Source organism: Cydia splendana, chromosome 22 (assembly GCF_910591565.1).
Source record: "Cydia splendana chromosome 22, ilCydSple1.2, whole genome shotgun sequence".
NCBI classification, from domain to species: domain Eukaryota; kingdom Metazoa; phylum Arthropoda; class Insecta; order Lepidoptera; family Tortricidae; genus Cydia; species Cydia splendana.
This window is the reverse complement of record NC_085981.1, coordinates 10290796-10309912: the sequence shown is the minus strand read 5'-3', so window position 1 is coordinate 10309912 and position 19117 is coordinate 10290796. Positions and strand designations below refer to the sequence as shown.

The window sequence follows — 19117 nt, the reverse complement described above, 5'->3', positions numbered from 1 at the left end:
GTATGTCCGCTCTCGACTTTACTCCGTGACCAAGAAGTCACAGAATTCGCATATATTATTAACTTGCACGGACATTGTTGTCCCAAAGCTATAACTATTTACATATATATATTAACTATGTACATATATGATTTATGAGTCGTTCTGTATATTTAGGTCTAAAAATAGAAGCAAAAACATTTTTGTTACTAAAAAAAGAACGATGCCATACCTGGGTTTTCAGTTTTCATCTAAAACACCCGAAAAAGCTGACACAAAAATAACTGTTTCATTTTTTCAGCACCCACCGCCATTTTAGTTTTCAGTCAGCTTTTAAAAAGCCAAATCGAGTATTTTATAGAACGTTTTTAATCAAAGTAAAATGGTACGAGTACAGTATAGCTGAACTGCGTTGTAGAAATTGCAAATAAACGATTGAAAGATTTGTGAAATAACAATTGCCTAAAGGTGACAGTCCATTTCCAACGACAGCAGCACTACCGTTCATTTTACTATGGAAATTGACAATAACACCGACGCGTTCGTACTAGTAGTGCAGCTGCGGTCAGAAATGGAATGTTACCCTAAAGGTCCCATTCGGAATCAAACTGCAACAGCGTTACTGCTGCGCTATTGCGGCGTGACATTGCTGCCGACTGCATTGTTGCTGCAAATGTCAAAAATCCGGGCAGGAAAAGACGCGCGATAACAAAACAACATGATTCAAATATCATTCCGATGTAAGTCTACATTCTAAGTCGCCTGAAAATACAGTTTACAGTACATATGGTCCTTTTTTCCCGTACTAGTGCGTAAAATAGCTCTTTTCGTGCGATGTCAAAAGTTTAAAGGGCCATATGTACTGTAAAACGTTGTACGATACACGTGCGAATAGGTAATTGGCAACTCGTGTCGATTTAAAACACCCCCTTCGGTCGTGTTTTAATTTATCGCCACTCGATTCGAATTTCCTCTTTTCCGCACTAAGTATTTCATCACACTTGCTCGAAATAGTTATTTACGATACAAGTGCGGAAAAGAGGAAATTCGAAACAAGTGGCGATAAATTAAAACACGACCGAAGGGAGTGTTTTAAATCGACACGAGTTGCGAATTACCTATTCGCACGTGTATCGTACAACGTTTTACAGTACATATGGCCCTTTAAACTTTTGACATCATACGAAAAGTGCTATTTTACGCACTAGTGCGGGAAAATAGGACCATATGTACTGTAAAAGATCTTATTTCATGCAGGTGTAGCTACTAAGGACAAAGGCCTATATTGTTCCCGCGAAAGTAATGGATTGTGAAAGAAAAGCTATAACTCCCTAGGGAGTGATAAATTAAATAAAAATAAAAATCATTTATTGCAGATCAAAGATCCATATAATGTTAGTAACACTTTTGACTTAATAACTAAGTTAGTAGGTACAGAAAATATACAAAACATGACAAATTGGCCCGCGATTGGTCGCGGCCTCATCCTATTTGGCCCTGCCGATGGCCACTTCGACCCAGTATTTAGTTAAAGGGCAGTCAAGGCTCTCCGACAATACTTTGAGGAGGCCGTTGCCGCTGCCACGCCTGAGTAGTGATCCCACACGCTTGCGTCTGATTGCGAAAAAGTCGTCCGTTCGCACTTCTGCAAACATGTTGTACGCACTACAGTGCTTCGGCAGCCGCAACCGCATCCTCAAAATATTGTTATATTGGACTCTTAGTGCATTGTATGCCCTCTGTGTAAAACCTACCCACAGACTGCAAGTGTGGAACGTCTGACAGTAGGCTTTGAAAAGCGTCAATTTGACTTGTTCATTACACCTTGCAAATCTGCGGGCAAGCATATTACCACGCACCGCCATCGCCCTTCTCTCCCTCTCTATATCCAGGTCATCCTTTAGGTCTCTGTAAGGATATGCCCCAGGTATTTGAACCTCTCAACTCTCTTCAAGGGCACGCCGCACAGCATGATCCTAGGTATTGTTGTAGGGTTGTATTTACTGGAAGAGTACAAACTCGCTCTTGCTTGTGTTATATCTAAGACCATGCTGCTCAGCATACCCCTCACACATCGAAATGAGTTGCCGTAATAGTCCGGTGGCCGGCTGCATGAAACAAACCTTATCAAAAAATAGAATATACCTACCCTGTAGAGGTACCTGACATTTAGTAGCTTCCAACGCACTTGGTCGGCCTAGGCTTAACCTGGCAGATATTGTACAAATGGCAAAAACGTTGGACAAAAATTCATCAAAAAAAACCTCATCGAAAAATAGAATGAAACTTGTATGGTAGTATACCTGACCTTGAGGACAGTAAAAAAAAAGTGGTCGGCCTCACCTTAGCCTGGCAGTTTTTGCAGTCCGACCAGATTTATTGGGTCACGTGAGAGCTACAATTTACCTCATCGAAAAATAGAATGAAACAAACGGATTATAATAGCTAAAATAAGCCTGTTGACGTATGTCTTGGTCGGCCTCACCTTAACCTGGCAGTTTTTGCAGTCCGACCAAATTTATAAAAAAATCATCAAAAATTTTTTATCGAAAAATCGTATGAAACTGGTATGGTACGATGGCTGCCTTTGAGGACAGTAAAAAAAAAGTGGTCGGCCAAATCCTGTGTTGGCAGGTTCCTGTGTCCGACCAATTTTGTGGTACCACGTGAGAGCTACAATTTTACCTCATCGAAAAATAGAATGAAACAAACGGATTATAATAGCTAAAATAAGCCTGTTGACGTATGTGTTGGTCGGCCTCACCTTAACCTGGCAGTTTTTGCAGTCCGACCAAATTTATAAAAAAAACATCAAAATTTTTTTATCGAAAAATCGTATGAAACTTGTATGGTACGATAGCTGCCTTTGAGGACAGTAAAAAAAAAGTGGTTGGCCAAATCCTGTGTTGGCAGGTTCTTGTGTCCGACCAATTTTGTGGTACCACGTGAGAGCTACAATTTACCTCATCGAAAAATAGAATGAAACAAACGGATTATAATAGCTAAAATAAGCCTGTTGACGTATGTCTTGGTCGGCCTCACCTTAACCTGGCAGTTTTTGCAGTCCGACCAAATTTATACAAAAATCATCAAAAAATTTTTATCGCAAAATCGTATGAAACTTGTATGGTACAATAGCTGCCTTTGAGGACAGTAAAAAAAAAGTGGTCGGCCAAATCCTGTGTTGGCAGGTTCCTGTGTCCGACCAATTTTGTGGTACCACGTGAGAGCTACAATTTACCTCATCCAAAAATAGAATGAAACAAACGGATTATAATAGCTAAAATAAGCCTGTTGACATATGTCTTGGTCGGCCTCACCTTAGCCAGGCAGTTTTTGCAGTCCGACCACATTAAAATAAAGAATAATAATTTCTATATTGAAAATATGGTTTCTTCGCAGCTTGAACTTAACTTAATAATGCTAACTGAAAAAAGTCATAAGTAAATGAGTCCATGGAGGTCTTAGAGGGCTTTAAAAAAAAAGAAAACATTCAGTTCAAATTTTATTCATAAATCTATCTAATATCTAAATAACGTTTTCTAACTACCGACGTGGTTTCAGAGTAACACTTACGTTGAGATGATGTCTCACAGATGTCAAAAATAAAAAGGTTTTCATCGATTTTTGACAAGTTTTGAATCGTATATCCTACTTTTCTACTACAGATAGAATGAGGAGGCATAACTGACATTTTATCACGCCAGGTGGCGCCTCCATAGTGGAGTTGCTGTCACTGTCAAATCACATACATTGTTTCCAATAAATTTTAAACATTCTCCTTTTTTAACCGACTTCCAAATCCCAAAGGAGAAGGTTATCAATTCGGTTGTATGTTTTTTTTCTCCACAATACTGCAATAGTGTGCGACAAATTGTGGAAATATACCTATAGGATCTCCCTTTTTTCCCAAGGACCCGATATGCATAAATCGGTGAGAAAAATCTTTGAGTACCAAAAACTAAGGCAAATGACAAAGACCGTTTGTGTAGGCTGCATTTTAAGGAAGATAAATATTTTGGAAAGAGTAAATACACAGGTAAGCTAAGTTTTAACGAAGTAGTACATAATTTAGGGCATAATGGCTTGGCCACACATGCTGTATTCCATACGCATCATGACTTTGTGTACCTATCTGATGGGCGGGCGTATATGAAACGCCTTCTTGTACATGCAGGTGATCCAGGTATACACCAAAGCTTAGTTTTCAATCGAACACTTGTAATATAAGAGGAAAAACTGCACGTGAGCCTTCCAAAATTTTAATAAACGGTAAAATACACAAGATAACCTCACATATATTAAGTGATTATCTTTGCATCAAATCAGCCTTTTTTCCATCAACTGTATCATTTCTCCTTCGAAGCTCGGTTTGTAGAAAAGAAATTCCCACCTTTTACCAGGGAATAAAAATTCCCAGTAGGTACCACCAAACCGAGTTGGTGGTAACTACTAGGATTTTTTTTTCCCAGTAGTTACCAGTGGTAAAAGGTGGGAAAATAATTCCCAGTAGTTACCACTGATAAGAACCTGGTGGTAACTAGTGGGAATAACCCTTTTATTGTTAATAATTACTGTTAATCATAATCATCTTCGGAGTCGAAGTCTGACGAACTTTCCCCAGACTCCGACTTATCTATTGTTATTTCTTCGACTCGCAAAGGCGTTATGTGTCCTTCAAACCATTTCATCTTATACATTTCATCTCTTAATGTCCAGCCACAATGTGTTGCATCAAATTTGATGCAAGTGGATTCTGCCGCACACTGCCACATTGAATTTATGAAAGCCGTCCGTAACAAGCCATACGTCAACAGGTTTATTTTAGCTATTATAATCCGTTTTTTTTTTATCCTATTTTCGATGAGGTAAATTGTAGCTGTCACGTGGTACCACAAATTTGGCCGGACTGCAAAAACTGCCAGGCTACGGTGAGGCCGACCAAGCCATACGTCAACAGGTTTATTTTAGGTATTATAATCCGTTTGTTACATTCTATTTTTCGATGAGGTAAATTGTAGCTCTCACGTGGTACCACAAAATTCGTCGGACACAGGAACCTGCCAACACAGGATTTGGCCGACCACATTTTTTTTTACTGTCCTCAAAGGCAGCTATCGTACCCTACAAGTTTCATACGATTTTTCGATAAAAAAATTTTTGATGTTTTTTTTATAAATTTGGTCGGACTGCAAAAACTGCCAGGTTAAGGTGAGGCCGACCAAGACATACGTCAACAGGCTTATTTTAGCTATTATAATCCGTTTGTTTCATTCTATTTTTCGATGAGGTAAAATTGTAGCTCTCACGTGGTACCACAAAATTGGTCGGACACAGGAACCTGCCAACACAGGATTTGGCCGACCACTTTTTTTTTACTGTCCTCAAAGGCAGCCATCGTACCATACCAGTTTCATACGATTTTTCGATAAAAAATTTTTGATGATTTTTTTATAAATTTGGTCGGACTGCAAAAACTGCCAGGTTAAGGTGAGGCCGACCAAGACATACGTCAACAGGCTTATTTTAGCTATTATAATCCGTTTGTTTCATTCTATTTTTCGATGAGGTAAATTGTAGCTCTCACGTGACCCAATAAATCTGGTCGGACTGCAAAAACTGCCAGGCTAAGGTGAGGCCGACCAATTTTTTTTTACTGTCCTCAAGGTCAGGTATCCTACCATACAAGTTTCATTCTATTTTTCGATGAGGTTTTTTTTGATGAATTTTTGTCCAACGTTTTTGCCATTTGTACAAAATCTGCCAGGTTAAGCCTAGGCCGACCAAGTGCGTTGGAAGCTACTAAATGTCAGGTACCTCTACAGGGTAGGTATATTCTATTTTTTGATGAGGTTTGTTTCATGCAGCCGGCCACCGGACTATAACGAGTCGCTCGACGGACCCACCAATACCATGTCGTCTGCATAACTGATGTTGTTAATACACATTGTATCTATATGACATCCGACATGTGTACCTATTGCTGAGCCCCTCAATCAACTCATTCACATAGAGGTTGAGCAGCACGGGAGATGTTAGTCCACCCTGACGTACCCCACATTTTAAAGTTATAGCTTTTATTAATTATGTCACTAATTCATACGAACCAAGTAGGTATAAATGAGTTTTCGTTTTAAAATACTGACGATTATAACTAAATATTTCACTTACCTCCCACGTTGCACAATGTACATACCATTTCTAATATATTTAAACCAACAATTGTTCAATGAAACCGCGGCTTAACCAACTGCATTGTCAGATTAAGGTACAGTTTCATTGACAATAGCCTAGTGTTCTATTTGGAAATTCAGTATTAACCCCTTAATGATGTAATGCAACCAATGGATTTAATTATAGCGTTCAATGGGTCAATAATGTCACTGGGACAAAGGAAAGTGGAATTTCGGTACTAAATTTATTTGTGTTAGTAACTAAATTCTATTATAGTGTGCAAAGGTAAAGTGTATAGGTTGCATAACAACTTGTGCATAGCGAAGCTAAAACCAGTACAAAAACTAAAAAGCAATAACTGAACGAATCTGAGCTAAATTTCAATACTTATATATTTTAATAGTTAATGTTGACCGCCTGTTGTTACTTAGTTAAATTTTCTTTATCGTTTTAGGTACATGTGAAATATATTTATATTTGTGCAATATTAGTACATTACGATACAAATACGAGAAGTAGGAGATTTGCAACGAGTGGCGATAAATTAAAACACGACCGAAGGGAGTGTTTTAAATCGACACGAGTTGCGAATTACCTATTCGCACGTGTATTGTACAACGTTTTAGTACCTACATACGGCCCTTTGAATTTTCGACATACGCAAGTATAGTGCTAGCTGTGGTAGTTACCGCACTAGGGCGGTAAAGTACCATATGTACTGTAAAATACATAGGGTTGTAAAAAAACGGTTTTTTTTCTGACTTGAAAAAAAACATGAAAAAAACCGTGAAAAAAAAAACGTTTTTTTTCTGGAGTACGTTTTTTTTCAAAAGTATGAAAACTCAAAATTTGCAAGGCAGGTAATACTTTTATACGGTTGTTTTACTTGTTTTAGACTTTATGTTAACCATTAAACCAATTTAATTTAACAACTTTGATTAATAACAACATAAATGAAATCTGTAGTGGTAGTTATCGCAATTTACTGTTGGCAACACCAACGCCTCTCGTCGCCGCATCAGGGAATTCAGGGATTCCCCAAAAATTACTTGGTTTTAAGTTACTTATATAAATAAATCACGAAAAACCGTTATCGTGGCATATTTTTGTTCATCTGAAAAAAACCTAATTTAGAAAAAAAACCATGGTGCCAGGTTTTTTTTCATAAAGTTGAAAAAAAAACATTTGGTTTTTTTTCTATTTGCAACCCTAAAAATACATTATTCAATTCAATTCAATATATTTATTTCAGACTGCATAGGTCCATAAAATTGTTAGTATTAACAAAAAGAATAGATAGTATAGAGGGGTCCTGTCATTGTAAATTTTGTAGTCACAGTAAATTTACTGCCATCTATCGACACACGACTAAAACTCAAAATGAAAACGTATAAAGTTATCAAAAAATGTATATATATGGATAAATGATTTTATTATTTTTATATCATTTTGATCCATGTTCATTCAACTAATATCTATGTGTTAAAATTGTTAAATATGAAACGGTGTCGTCACGCCATCTAGCCGAGGATAGGCTAAAGGTGTGTGCGCCATCTATTCGAGAATGACTTTTGCTTCAATTCCGAGGCACGTTTTTTCCTTAGACTTTATTCGTCTTATACGAAGTTAGATATGTCTTTGGTATTAATAACGTTAAATCCGCATAAAAACACCTGCATATCGATTCGATGAAACAAACAGGCACATCACTAGTAAGCCGGCGCAAAACGCGCGCTATTAGTGATGCGACATCACGACCGCCGGATTACGATACATCGGATTTAATATCGATACAATGGCGGACACTGGAATCGGTCTAACAGGAAATATATCTTTACCATTGTTATGACATCTCAGATGAAACTAAAATAACAATAATGCTTACAAACTATTTGTTCCATTGGGCAAAGTCATCATCATCATCTTCCTCGCGTTGTCTCGGCATTTTGCAAGTTCCATAAAACTCATCGGTACAAGCCTGAACCCGCGACCTCCAGATTGAAAGTCGCACGCTCTTACAGCTAGGCCACCAGCGCTATATATTGTGCAAAGTATATAATATAATGCAAAGTGCCTACCCTTGTTCTAGCTGCTGAGGTGAAAAATAAAATATAATTAAGACATAAAATATATATGTATAGTTTTCCACCAAACTCAAAAAGTTAGTAAAAGATTGTTTAATATTCTATAGTAAGTTTTCTTATTTTTGACAAAAATAACGTATGTTTTTTTGAACAATAAATGACCTATCAGGGAATGATAATGCCAATTGGGGTAAATGCATCTATAGGATAATTGTGTCTGTTACTTATTTCACTTATTTGTCGAATAGGTACGATTGGCCAGGCATTTACTTGATGCAGGAAGCTCTTTTATTTCACATTGTGTAAAAAAGAACTCAAATAGACGCAATAGTCCCATTGTTGCACTTATCAATGTCGACCTTACTAGGGTAAGAGATGTGATGTGTAAAAAAAAACAATTTAATTACTGTTTAATGTGTTTATATATACTTATTGTTTTGTAATATTGAGATTTTTGCATGTTTGCAAAGAATTGTAATAGATTATCGGAAATAAATATATATTTCTGTTCAGCTGTTCTACTGTATTCCTCTAACTTTGAATTTGTCTCCCATCCTTTCGGCAATCCTTCATTTTTGACCATAGTCATCAGTTTATCTATCACATGCTCTATTTCCAAGTCTTCTCTATAGATATCTCTTTCTTTGTCTAGCAATACGTTACCTAAATTGTTCCAATATTCAAGCGGACAATTTTGGACGATTGTATTTGCTGTGTTATTTATAGCGTGATGATGTTGGTTCAGTGTGGTTTTTGTTACTGACATTGTCATATTAGCCTTGTTCATCTCATCTACAAGAAACTCCCAAAATGGATCAAAAAAGTTGTTATTTAAATTGCACCTCTTTTTCCTTATTGTAATATGGCCCTTTGTTCTAAAACTGATTTCTTCTGGCGACAGTTTCTTCACACGACTTTTTTTAACCGTATTTAGAAGTTTGTACAATTCTGCTCGGTGTATTTTAGGATCATGAGGGATTTCATTAGCGTTCAACCAGTTTATAATATCCTCTTTCGACACGTCACTAACAACTTTATCTTCGTCGTTACTTAAAACGTTTTCTTGGAATATTATTACGCTTTCCTCTGACAGTTGGGGTAAAATTTTCTCTTCTATCCAATTCGTCATATTTCCTTCGCTACTACCGCAACAGTAGATATAGCCCAAGTGACCAAATGTTTGCGACGCTGCTATAATATAGCGAGTTCTTGCTTCAATCGTGTCTTCTCTGTAACTAAATTTACCCTGGTGTAGGATCAGATTTATCTTGCCTATGTACACTATGTGTTTCTTTTGTTCCATGTACATCATCTTTTTGTATAAAAACCTCTGTCTCTCCATGACCGTCTCTGGTTTTTCGACTATGATTGAAGCCTTTGTTCCTGGTAGCTGTATAAAAGTGAAAAACTTCTTATAGCCCTCGTAGTCTTGACATTCTTTTACTCCTGTTGGTATTTCTAGGAGATGCGTGTAGTTTTCTAACACTAGATTCCGTACTCTGTTATACTCCAAATTATGTACCATTAGTTTTTGTTCTCTTAACCAATCTTCAAACTTAATATACTTATCGTCAAAAGAATTTACAGCCTTTAACGTTTCTTCGGGTACTCCAGTAAGTTCTTGGCACTTAATTAAGGGAGGAGTGTTATCGTTCTCAGTTTGTATATTATTAGGTAGCTCACATTGTTTTCTAACATTACTGGCTATATCCATTTTTTTCTGTATATCCTCTTTTTTTAAATCGGATAAATGCTTTTCCAAAAGTTCCAGCGTCATTTCTGCTGACATTTTTATCAACTGAAAAGTACAATACACAATTAATTAAATATAATGTAGCCAATAATGGAAAATGTCATTGTAATTTTTTAAATCAAGTGCAAGACGTGTTAAAATAAAATGCAACAATAAAACAAATTAATAATCACAACTTTATATTACGAATTCCTTCTAAATACATGTAGCATAAATGTACAGTCGACGTCAAAGATATGTTAACACTTTTGCACCTTACTCCTTTGTAATAAGGCGAAAAATGTAAACATATCTTTAACGTCGACTTTATCATTACTGGAAACATCCCCAATAGTTGCCAACTATCTTAGTTATAATATAAGCAACGCGGATCAAAAATAGGCTATAAACTATTGTAATTAGCAGAGGGCGCAATTGCTCATGGCAAAAATCAAACGTCAATAGAGTTGGAACGTTGAATTTTATCGACTATCGAATAAACTGAAATTATATTTACCTAGCGCATTTTTATTTATTTATTAACAAAACTAAACCTCAAATCCATAAGCAAACAATAATAGACTTCATACGAACATTACGGAATGACATTTATATAAAATACAATATAAAACGATAATTTTAAAAACGACTTTACTTAGTACTGCATTATTAAAACTAGCTAATCAAAGAGTTTAATGTTAAAGTCAGAAATGTAAAAGGTGACTGAACTTATCGATAGCTGAAAAAATCGATAAAATTCAACGTTCCAACTCTATTGACGTTTGATTTTTGCCATGAGCAATTCCGCCCTCTGGTAATTAGGCTAACACTAGACATAACACTATAATAGTACATTACGATACAAGTGCGAAAAATAGGAAATTCCCAAAAGGTGCAGGTGATAAATTAAAACATCAACACAAGTTGCGATTGCGAATTACCTACTCGTATTCTCTCATGTACTTATCGTACAACACAACACCGAAACCGGGCCGTCGGTCAAACATGTTCATGCCGAAATCGAAACTTTGGTCGGACACAAATAAATTAATTAAGTATAGGTAATTCGAAATTAAGTAAAAATAACAAAACTCAAAATATTAATTCACATATAGACGGGACGGGACGGGTTGGTAAATAAAGGTAATAAAATAAATTCGCGATGGACCCGTCTATATGTGACTTATGTGAGTTAATATGTGTTTAAAACGCGAAAGTTTTAAATATTATAAAACTCAAAATAATTCAAAAACCGCTTCTTCACACAAACGTGGTCCCCATTTTCCTCTCTGGATATTAACATCAAATACTTCTTACGCAATATGGTAATTTAACATTATTGACCACAGCAGTGCCCCTTCGTTTGATTTTTATAAATCATTATAAGCTTATAATTTTGTAATATGTAGTTTAAACGAAGAGGCATACCTACCTACAATAAATTGGGTAAAAATAATTTTTAATACAGTTGCTCAAAAAATGCTACTTTACGTAGCTGTTTAGCGTGCGGAAAGTTGGTTATCTCGAACTAGTGCTTTTTCTTTTCCAATTTTTTTAAATTTATACTTGTTCCAATTCACGACTACTTATTGATGAGTGTTAATATTCGTTTCCTTTAAACGTCGTAATCAGCATAAAAACCTACTGTTAATGTAAGAATGTGAAAAATATACATATTTCATATTTTAATACTTACCTCTTCATCATTATAACACGTTTATTTTTTAATATTGAATATTGAAAATTCCGTTCTTAATAAGTTGTCTGAATGGAACGGAATAGCTGCCAAACGCCCATAGATATAATATACTTAAAGACGACGTCTAAGCGAGCTGTCAGTGTTACCACTTTTGTTTAGCGTACGATTAACAATGTTTTACTTATTTTTTCGCAACTGTATTAAAAAACGTCGTTCGATACACGTGCGGAAATGTCATTCTTCACTCGTCCCGAGTCTTGCCACTCGCCTGCGGCTCGTGGCAAAATATCTCGGTACTCGTGAAGTAATGACATACCTTCCGCACTAGCATCGAAATGTACTATTCCAATAAGATAATATCCATCAGTGAGAAAAATGGGGACTACGTTTGTATGGAGAAGCGTTCGTCCACTATCCTCTTAAGATAAACGTAATTTAAAACATAAAAAGTATCAAAACAACTAAATAAAAATAAAAATCACACACTTACCTATAACCTCAACGGTACCACGCCCGTACGCAGCGCGCGACCAATTCAAAATGGCCGATCCGACGCGACGTGCGCCCGGCCGCTGACCTCCCCCCGCCTCTTCCGCGCGGCGCCAGCCCGCACGAACGGGTCTGATGGGTGCTCGACGAATTACAGTGCGCCGATTTGAGTAAGACTCGTGATTTTGATGTGGGATTTTTTAATTTATAAAAAAAAAACACTTTATTAAACAAAACAAGTAAATAGGGATTGTAACATTAAATAAACACAGTAATTTTTGTATTACAAATATAATTATCAATATATTATTTAATTGTAAACCATGATTTAGGTCGAGGGCTTAGGCATACCGAATGATTTTAACTATTTGTACTGAGGCTTACTTAGTTAATATCACTTGACTTAAAGGAGTTATGTAATTGTTTTTTTTTTATGTATCATAACACAGGTGATTTAAAAAAAATACAAATCTTATGTTTTGTATCGATGTAAGTGTACTTGTTTATACTAGCTATAATTTTATATATACATTTGTATCAGAACGATGGCCTAACGTAGACGTTAAGGTGTCCATTAATAATATATATAAATAATATGTACATATTGTTTTATTGACCGAGCCTTAGCGAAAATCTCCGTTTCAGCTTGGGCAAAAATAATTTCGTTTGTCTGCATATTCTCTGCAGGTTGTATTTCTAAACAGATTCTCTTGAAATTATGTGAGGAGATTCGATAGTTAAATAAAATTATTATTTCGTTTTGTTTTTTGGAAAATGTTAACATTGGCGTAAATTTCAATTTGCATATAAGACAAGCACCAGTAAGGTATATGGCGCTTAAGACTGTTGTGATAATTACTTAACAAAATTATTTTTTATTTTAAAATGTTTTTCGCGAAGAAGTGTAAAAAAAAGCTTATTACATACACACAACTTACGAATCTTACGATCATGCACATTACAAGTTTAGAATTATATTTTCATTAGAAATATGGTTATTACCGAATTCATTAATTACACTTATCTAACTATTATGATTGCGAAGCTATTATGAAATATTTGCTCAGGTTCCTAATTAAAAGCACTATCAATTAAAAGATGCACCATAATTCGTCGCGTTTGCAATAGCCGCACCAGCTGCGCGCTACGTTGCCAACTCGAACGCGCGCGATTATTATTATCATCCTTTCCCTCTTTTACGTATGGAATAACAATTCATGACAACGCGGCGCTCAGTTGCGCGGCGAATGCCGACCGTTTCGGACGTTGAACGAGTGACGTTTTCCCATCGACGCGTTAGTTATACAAAATGGAGGCGGAACCGAGTTCCTCGACACAACCGCCAAGTGAGATAAATTTTCAATTTCGAAATAACGCGAGCAACATCGAATCGGCCCGATTTCTCCAACGCATATTGAACAAATCTAGAGAAGAGAATATGTTGGTTAAACCCTTGATTGACCCTATGGAACGCACATATTTCTACACCGGCCTCGATAAAAGAATTATACCTTTCCTCAAACACACGGATTTACAAATCACAGTGGTGAAGGACATTGAAAGATCTGTAATACAAGAGCGATTGGTTGCTTTCTATTTGAACTCAGCCAGTTCCCCGACTCCAGGGATTGCACCTACAACGAAGAATCTATTCGCAGCTCTGTATGGAAGGATTCCTAACTACGTCGATATTCGCACGTTTCGCAAATACTTGGTCAAGTTTGAATATGTTTGGTTAAGGATAGCCAAAGGATACATTGTCATGGAAAGACCTAGCGTCACATTTGAAAGATACTATTACCTGAAGGACATAATACGATATCGTGAAGAGAACAGAGAGATTTTCTACGTCGATGAAATAGTTTTGACCACCAGTTGTAACCTCTATGCATTTAAAAAATACAACAATCTGCTGAAAACAGCCGCAAAAGCAAATATAGACTTGTCACAAAGCGTTTTATTAAAACACATATACGCCGTCTCGAAAACTGGAGTCTATGCTATGAAGACTCTTGATGATTTCACCTCATCTAATTTTGCCAGTTGGATAATAAATGATTTACTACCACTGTTGCCCGAGAAAAGTGTTGTAGTAATGCAAAAATACGATCACCATGATGATGTTATAAAGAAACCTACGCTATACAGTGTAAAAGAAGACATGATAGAGTGGCTTGAACGGACTAACGTACCGTTTGTAGAAGATATGTCGAAATGTGAACTGATGTCACTAATAGACACCTACACTTCTGAGATTGACGAAATCAGTGTAATTGAAAACTCACTTAAGTTAAAAGGTCATCAGTTGCTCCGTCTGCCTGTCTGTATTGAAGACATGACTCCAGCTAAACATCTTTTGGAGTTAATAAAACTGAATGCCCACAAAGTACGAGTAAATATCAATTTAATAATTGAAAGTGTTCCTCAGCCTACGTTAGAGGAGTATGACAGAAATATAGCAGATATAGAGAGACATATAATGCATAAAGATATGAAAATGGACGAGGTCTTAGACAGTGTTGTAAAAGGTTTTCAGAACCTACGATGTAAAGATGAAGATTCTGAAGTGCCGCTCAGTGATAGTGATTGAAAAACACAAAAACTTTTTTATTTTTAAGTTTACATATATGCCTCCGTGACACTTAAGTGTCACTTTTTAATACCAAGCGATTGAAAGAGACGGAGATCGTCTTTATCATGATTATATTAAAGTGAAACTGTTATTTTGTCTGTAATCCGTATTACTGATTAAATAATTTTTAACATAATTTTGTAATAATTTCATGTCCAAGTTTTCGTGCTAAGTTTGTAGGATAAATGTTTTACATTATTGTCTGCTTTACAAATCTGTTTGTTTGAATACCCTTTCTATGCTTCTCCGCTGGTTATTTATAAAGCAAAAAATAACCAGGTGTATCCGCATATTTATCCGCCACTGCACTGCACTGCAATGATTTTAATTGAATAGCGATTGGGCAGCAAATATTATACGCAGTAAAAGTTTCCGTAATCCCGTAATGTATTGCTGGATTATCTTTTCTATCTCTCAATTGGATGCGGTTCGATTCCCGGTTGGGGATGTATTCCAAATTATGTGAACCACTTTACATGTTAGTTTGCTGTGTTTTTAATGAGTTAGTTTAATTGGAAAAATAACTAATGATGAAGATTAAAAGTCACGCGAACCTAGCCGCCGCCATACAATCGTAGTACAGTAGTGCATAATTATTTTCCATCGTATTTTCACGGAAACGTATGAATGTGTCTTGCTATTTCAGTCAGTCTCGGTACAATAAGTACTGAGGTTGACTGAAGTAGCATGACAAATACGAACGTTTCCGAGAAAGTACGATGGAAAACAATTATTATGCACTACATCTATAACATAGCTAACAGCTCTTTTTATTGTGTAATCCATGAAATATATTTCTTGGTAAAATTTCATTTATTTACTTTTCTTCTTAGGCTAGGTCATTTATAATATGAATATAAAAGTAAAATACAAAAACACGTAAAAAACGATAAAAATACATATTTAAACACATTATAAAAAACCTAACCTAGGGTGCGGCCGGCAGCGGGGGAAGGCCCAAGCTGCCGGTGGTCAGGGCCGATTATTATTATAATATTTTACTTGGGCGAAGGTAGGCTCTGGGCACAAACAGGGTAGCTATTCCGTACGGAAGATACTTTTGCCAACCCTGATTTTTATTGTATTGCATCTGATAAACCAAACGTGAACCAAATGTGAAGCTTACTATAGACTTCTTTTCAAAATTTGCAATATTTTACCGGTTAGATTAAAAACTTTAAATTAAGACATAATCAATAACCATAGTTACCAAGAGCTCAACTGAGCTGATTCCTTAACACCAGTGAATCATACATACATCACAAAGGCTGTGACTTAAGGCAAACTATCCGTTCCTAGAATTAATAACTACTACGGGGATAGAACCCTTACGAAAAGAATTCCATACTTACTTAACCTTTTGAACGCCAAACGGTGCATCCATTTGCCGTGCCACTGACGCCACGGGGGTAAAATTTAGTTTTGTGAATAAATAATGCCAACCTAAAAGTGGGGCGTTTTTCAGTAGATTTTCATCAAAAAACGATCGACGTCAAATGCCGTCTTTGGCGTCGTTGTCACGATTTTGCGTTGACGTCAATTGCCGTCTGTGGCGTTCAAAAGGTTAATAGTTTGCCTGAAGCCATAAGACGTGAAAATAATAAGCCTAAATTTAAAACTATGTTAAAAAAACACTACCATATATTAATATTGTAGTAATTTAATTACATACTACAAGTTATTAAGTTAATAACTAGAGACTGATGACCCCACAGTCAAAATCATTATTGAGTTTTGCGGGGCTATGACTATTTTTAAGAATACCTCTGTATTTTATTAAATAAAAAGAAATCCTTTAATATAAAGTTTGGTTTATTAAATAAATAAATAAATAAACTGGGTTTGCAGTACATACTTAGTTATACTTTAAAAATCGCGTGTTAAAATGGTCCCGCCAAACGCAGACCACAAAAATGGGGTAACAGTAGAACTGACAGATCATTGATCAACGGTGATCGTTCACACGCGGCGCTGATTTATGGTCGCTTTGTCCATGCGGGTCAAACCGGGGGTGCAGCGGGACTAGATTTCACCCAGCTTGCCCATTTTAATCCGTTCAATAGGGAATATTAATACGAGAAACTCTGCCACACTGCCGACACTACCACAATCCATCACAATCTGAGGGTCTACCGCGAAACAAGAAAATTTAAATTTCGTTATCTAGATAACCTCTGTATCACTCTTGCATATTCTGATTTGTTAAGAGTAGCCAATTACTATGTAGTGACCAATAACTATAGCAGAGATCCTATGTAAAATGATTTAGTATCTATCTCTCTTCGGCTTTCAGTCTCCACTTGCAGTTTGCAGTAGTTTTTTGTATAGTTCCGTCGTTGGCGAAATTTCTAAAGGACCCCCGAATATATTTAAATTAAGCTAAGTTATTTTTAGGGTTTATTTATTTATTTAATCTTTATTGCACATAAGGAAATACACTGTACAAAAGGCGAACTCAAAAGGAAAAAACGAAACCCTTATAGGATCACTTGTACATCTGTCTGTCTGTCTGTCTGTCCGCCCATTCCCCCCCTTTATCTTCGAAATTACTGGGTCTAAAATTTCGAAAAATATACAAAATAGTTCTTTGCCTATAGATGACAGGAAAACCTATTAGAAATGTGCAGCAAGTACATAGTTTTGATCCGCCCCTACAAGTTTATTAAAGTCATTTCATTCAAGTTCCACATAAAAAAATTGCATTGCTAAAAATTGGGTAATGTACCTACTCGAAGAGAGGCCTATGCTCAGCAGTGGGCGATAAAAGGCTGATATGATGAATGTACCTACGGATCCGCTCTCAGTATCGGTACTCAAACTAATTCTGTATATCACTGAACCTCCTCAAAAGCAATCCTCACGAAGAAAATAACGCCAATGCAACTTCTCGGCAGAAAATTAAACAGCTATCTCTCCAATCACGCCAGAAATCAAAGAACGTACGATATCTTACTATTGTTTCAAACGCCGCCATTTTTTCCACAATACCGGATACGGAAGCATCCGACCCGTGTAGGGGTGCATATTTGCGGTGATTCTGGGCCCCGGGCTCTTGGAGTCACCTATTGGAATTTTGGATTTACATTTCTTGTTTATAAATATTATTTGAATACCACGATAATCCCTCAAAGGATAAGTTTGCGTTTGTACCACAATTTCTATAAATTTTGTCTAATCTCTTATTATAGTGAATTGGTAGTATTGGCAAATCGAATTGTGATTTGGTCAACTCAACTTCACAGAACGCATCTCCTTCCTTGTTATTGCAAAACCGTTACATTTTTATTTCTACAAGTAAGTACTATTTTATCTTCTGTAACAACTGCTATCAATACGTTTTTTTTTAGGGTTCCGTACCCAAAGGTAATTAGGGTTCCGTACCCAAAAGGTAAAACGGGACCCTATTACTAAGACTTCGCTGTCCGTCCGTCCGTCCGTCTGTCACCAGGCTGTATCTCACGAACCGTGATAGCTAGACAATTGAAATTTTCACAGATGATGTATTTCTGTTGCCGCTATAACAACAAATACTAAAAACAGAATAAAATAAAGATTTAAATGGGGCTCCCATACAACAAACGTGATTTTTGACCAAAGTTAAGCAACGTCGGGCGTGGTCAGTACTTGGATGGGTGACCGTTTTTTTTTGCATTTTTTTCCGTTTTTTTTTTTATTATGGTACGGAACCCTTCGTGCGCGAGTCCGACTCGCACTTGCCCGGTTTTATTTGTAAACCTAATTTCGAACAAAATCCACTCCACAACACTTTATCTCCCATTCAGACTTTCAGAGGCATTCAATGAATCAACCTTAGCACTTGATTTATTTGTACTTTGTACAAAACTACATCAATCACTGAATCCTAAGAAATCCTTAACCGAACCGATCTCGGGCACATGTCTTACAAGGCCAATATAAATTGAACTCGATATACACCTTAAATTCCCTCTTAAAGTTCCTTCTCTGTTTGAGGTGAAAGGGGTGAGGAGGTTCTTCAAAAATTGGTCGGTTGGTAGTGTCGCAACAAGATCGCAAGGTAATTGTGATCATGAATCAATCCTATCTCTAAATCTCCCAAACAAATGACGATTGGTTGAGCTTTCCAATGTCTTTGATATACATTGCTTGTTTTGTGGGATGGGAGAATTTTGTTTTAGATGAGAATCAGCAATGGATTGAGTGTTTATGGATAGTGTAGTAAATTGGTGGTTTTGTGGTAAGCGTATCGATGTTAGGAAAGCAATAGTTTAGGGGAGTAATAAACGAAATTCCGGGCAATTTTCTTATAGGCCTTATTGGTTGTAAATGTGTCTGCGAGTGCCTCTGCC

The 19117-nt window shown here is 36.4% G+C and overlaps 1 protein-coding gene across 1 annotated transcript; it reads left to right on the top strand.

Moving 5' to 3' along the window:
• Positions 1 to 13382: 13382 nt before the first annotated feature.
• Positions 13383 to 14747, top strand: LOC134801640 (uncharacterized). The gene has a single exon (XM_063774259.1). The coding sequence runs from the start codon at positions 13467 to 13469 to the stop codon at positions 14745 to 14747; it is 1281 nt and encodes a 426-aa protein (XP_063630329.1). The 5' UTR covers positions 13383 to 13466.
• Positions 14748 to 19117: the final 4370 nt, after the last annotated feature.